Raw genomic sequence first — 4673 nt, 5'->3', positions numbered from 1 at the left:
GCGTACCACTGGGGGTACTTTGAAAGGTCCCAGGGTATGCAGGGGCGGGTGGGGAGGAAGTGCCGCCACCCAATGCTGCCACCTCACAGGAGCAGGGCCACACAGACACTGTGCTGATGCTGCTCGCCACACCCCTGCTCTGCTTCCAGCTGCTCACCACCCCAGCTCAGTGTCTGGCTGCTCTCCACTCCTCCCCAGGGTACATTTATTAAAAAGGGGGCTGCCAGGGGTACACTTATTTAAAAAGGTTGAAAACCCCTGATGTGGACAATTGCCTAATGCAGCGGTCACCAACCAGTGGATCTCCATCCCCTGGTAGATCTTGGAGTCTCTTGGAGTTGATAAGGCTGGGGTATGGGGCTGAGTGCCTGTGTGCATGCATGCATGTGCCCTAGCCCAGCAGATCAGTCTATGGGGGAGGGAAGGGGCTGGGGCTAGATCGAGGCCCCTGTGGTGAGGGACAGTGCCGCAGAGGCAGGAGCAGGGGTAAGTTGAGTGGGGCCCTGGCCGGGTGGGACTTACCTGTTGAGGAGGCATGCCCCAAATCATTTTTTCTCCATCTGCCTCCCACAGACTTACCTGCTGGGCGGGGGTGGGGGTGGCGCAGGGTAGATCTTGGGTTGCTTTTAAATGCCAAAGGTGGTCTCCTACTTAAAAAGGTTGGAGACCACTGACCTAACAGATGCAAGAGATACAGCATCAAATTCTACCAAGAAGGCAAATACTTGATGCACATTATCCACCTTAGATCCCAGTTTTTGTCATTGAGCAATGTGTGTGCAGCTTATGGTGATCAAATATTTTGAGTGGGCTACACAAACAGCTGCAACCATAACTGAAGGCAGGGCAAGGTGGCACATTAAGCTAATCTAGATGGCAAAAAGATCAAAAGTTCTTCTTGCTTTATTTTGTTCTGTAATGCAAATTCCTCTTCTGGATGCCAGAAGTGGCAGCAACTCTGCACCTGAACACACAGTGAGGAAGAGAGGGGAGGAGATAAGCAGCTGGATGTTGCTGCTTTCTGCTCTGCACCTGACGTCACAGTAGCTAGTAATTAAACTTTGCAACTGGGCAGTAGCTGAAAGCAGAACAAGCTGGGGGAGCACAAGCAGTAGGTGGGTGGAGGGGAAGCTGCTGTCTGCCCCAGAGGAAATTATTCCTGGCAAACTCACAGATAGCAGAGGCAGCTGACTAAAGGTGCAAGAGGAAACTCAGCCAGCAACTTTAATCTGAATTTTTTTTTCCTTCTTCCCCATCACAGCAGTGACCATCTCTTAGTTGAGCACAGTGTATCATCTCATCCTAAAATGCTTTTCTGGCACACCCAGCCTGAGCCCTATCACCATCACCAGTTTCCCACGAGTAACAACAGCTACCTGCGGTAAGAAAACAGTGATTGGGTTTGTTTTTAATAGTTATTTTCCAAACAACAGATACGTATAAGAAAGAAATACATACTAAGAGAATAGGGGTTTTGGGAAAGGACCTGGCTGATCCACAAATCTAAGGGCTCACTGAAGGAATCTAGTAAAAGCACCACTTTGCAGAGTGTTTCATTACTAGAACTTTGTTTTTGCAAATTGTACTACAGGGCATATGTGAATAACAACCACAGTATATTTTTATAAAAACATATTAACCATTGTGAAATTAATTGGAATAATTGAAACATGCAGTGATGGCTAATTTGACATGCAAATTTATACAAAGTTTGCGTGTTTATGTACATAAAATAATCACAAATTTTCAGAGATATCAGCATGTCTACTGCATTGTGTTTGTTTATTTCCACTTCATCTGAAGGAAAAATGGGGGATTATAATAGGTAAAGTTTAATATGTGCCAATGAGAATCAAACCTAAAATTGTGGCACTATATGTAATCTATTGCATTGGAATCTGTCCATAAAGTGTAAACTTGCCTTATCTTTTCAGAAATTGAATGCAATGGTTATGGTAGTCAAGCTGTTACTTAATATTAAAATTATTATTCTTTACAATATACTCTTTTAAAAGCATTCAGATAAGTTTCAGAATAGTCTTGCCTATCGCATTTAAAATCTATGTTCATAATTTGATTGACATTCATTTGCATTAATCTTAAATTGACACATTTGGACAAATATTTTTCATGTATGTAATAAACTTTTAATAGCATTTTTAAATATATATATTTTAAATAATGTAAAATATCAGGTCACAACAATTTTACTTCTGTCCTTTTAAACTTGTTGAATAGAATGCTTCTATTAGAGAAATACTTATTAACTTATACTATAACAATATAATTGAAACTATATATGAGTTTTGGTGACCCAAACAAATGGAACTTCAGTCTTTTGGTATGAAAGCAATAGAATTGTGCAGCAGAGTTGTATATAATTAAAATTTAATGTCAGTATAGACTTCAGGTAGTATGAAATTCAGACAGGCTAATAAGACTTCTTTTGTACTACATTAAGAGTTCATGCCACTTTGACACTAGCATTTAGCTAAAAATCCAAGCTCTTGCATATTCAAGTTTGGCGGGGAAACAAAGAAATGTCTTTGCTCACAATTCCAAATTCCTTTTCCCAATCAACACTTAACCTGAAAAGTATTTTCAGCACTTGTTCAGATTGGGTGGATCCTTAGGTTTTCTCTACTCCTTCCTTGTAGTTGTTTCTGCCTTTTCTCATGCATGTCATGTGCACACACACTCTCACATTAATGCTTCTACTCAAACAGTGCCAAATTCAGCCTTACTGGGTGCATTGCCAGGTACAGTTAATGTGATGCAATAAACTCCATAGCCGTTTGAGCTGGAGGAAACTGTTTCTGGGTGCAGCATCTACACATGTGCCCAGAACAGTAGTAATTTGAGCTGGGGTGGAGCAACCCTGGGCTGGAAGGAGTATAGGAGGTCAGCCCTGGGCGGCAGATGGGCTGGCTGGGGCATGAGAGTGCTGAGAGTCTGGAGCCATGTGGCTGGCTGGCTAGATGGCAAGTGGTCCCTACACTTTAGCACACTTGTGCCTCAGCCAGCCCCTGTCACCATCAACATCTGCGTTTTGGCACAATTACTCCGCCATAAAGTAGTACTGTCCCCAACAGTACTATGTTACAGAGTAGTTAATTAGTTTACTGCACCCTAATACTAGCACACATGTAGATGGTGATGTTTTACTGTGGAGCTAATTAGTCAACTCTGTAGTAAAGCACACATGTAGATGCACCCTTTGCCTATGTCTAGTGTGTGCCTTTGTGTGGTGATGTATGGCTGTATTTTGGTTTGGAGGTCTGGTTCAGTGGGACAACTCATGTGAATTAACTTAAATGTGTATGTGTGTTATCAGAATTAGGACCTAAAATTAGTCTAGATAAGTAATCTAAATAATAATCATTGCAAGATCCAGTTATTTTCTTCTGCATAGACACTGCAGAAGTCTGCAATGACATGATCACTTTATTTCTTAAATTCCATTTAGTAGAATCTCCTTGTTAAACTTAAGCATGCCAAATGTAGCAGCCTGTTGTATTCATAACATCTGAGTCTGTGTGTGTGTGTGTGGGGGGGGTGTTCTTATGCTTACATTAGAGCTACATTTGTCAGTAAGACTGAAATAATTTAAGGTGATCTCAGTGACCTGATCCCACACATGGTGAAATCAGAGTCAACAATCAGCCCTATTAGGCAGTCACCAAAAGCTCTCCTTTTGCTTTTCATGATGCTTTCTTTAGTCACAGCTGAAAAGCTGAAGTAGCTGATGGTTCAGTAATTTAACTGTATAATCCAGTGGTTAATATGACAGCAGGTTATCACTATTAAGCTTCTTTATTTACCCACAATTTGTGCAAAACTGATCCTACATTGGGGTTTGAATTCCTGGACTTGCACCATGAAAAGCATGAGCTTTAGCCACTTAAGGTAATGGAGTATATCTTCAAAGTTGGATGCTGAGCATTGCTGTACCTATTTTTTTAGACACCTGGCTTCAGGAGTAGAAGCCAGAGCCATGAGTGTGATGCTGTGCTCACTATGTGGTGTATGGATAGAATTAAGCATCTTGGGATGGGATTCACAACAGCCAGTTTACTTAGTGGAGACCTACTCAAAATATTCAATAGGAAATGCTGAACACAAGAAATGAGTCTTAAATTCATGATGTATGTAGGAAACAGCATGAGCAGAAGCTTTTGTGTGAGAGAGAGAGATCTTAGTTAGTCTGTAAAAGTGCACATCTACCTTGTCTTCTCTAAGCCATGCTGAGATGGCTCACATCTCTCAGCATACAAACTGAGAGAAACAAGAGGTCTCAGAGATGGCAAAACATCTCTTAGAAGATGGGGTAGAGATGCACCTTTAGGCTAGGGACAGAAATTACACACAACTAGTATAAGTAATCAGAAACCAGTTCAAATCTGTAATGCAACAGGAGCTCAGTGCACACAAATCACTTTAAAAAATGGTTGAAACTAGCTTAAGAAAAGCCTGGATGGATGTAGACTTCACTGATATAGGTTAAATTGGTTTATTGAACTTTTTTGTCCCAGATCCCCTCCAGATTCAAAGTAACTGGCAGTCCCCCAGCATCCCGGGATGCTTTGCATTTCCTGCATTGCAGGGTTGGTATCACAGGTGACAGGTACAGGGCGCATGGGAGGGCATGAGCCCCCCCCCCTCCTCCGCCCCCC

General features: G+C 42.1%; 1 protein-coding gene across 1 annotated transcript in view; it reads left to right on the top strand.

Annotated features, from left to right (window-relative positions):
- Nucleotides 1–1198: 1198 nt before the first annotated feature.
- Nucleotides 1199–4673, top strand: part of UBP1 (upstream binding protein 1 (LBP-1a)) — a 64462-nt gene continuing 60987 nt past the window's right edge. Inside the window, exon 1 of the mRNA XM_019508927.1 lies at nucleotides 1199–1381. Within this exon, the coding sequence (XP_019364472.1) occupies nucleotides 1308–1381 (74 nt within the window). The 5' untranslated portion in view covers nucleotides 1199–1307. The remainder of the gene's footprint in view (nucleotides 1382–4673) is intronic.

The sequence above is a fragment of the Gavialis gangeticus genome, unplaced genomic scaffold (assembly GCF_001723915.1).
Source record: "Gavialis gangeticus isolate Ggan-Ray unplaced genomic scaffold, GavGan_comp1, whole genome shotgun sequence".
Lineage (NCBI taxonomy): Eukaryota > Metazoa > Chordata > Crocodylia > Gavialidae > Gavialis > Gavialis gangeticus.
Note: the sequence above shows the minus strand (reverse complement) of the source record. Positions and strands in the feature narration are given on the sequence as shown.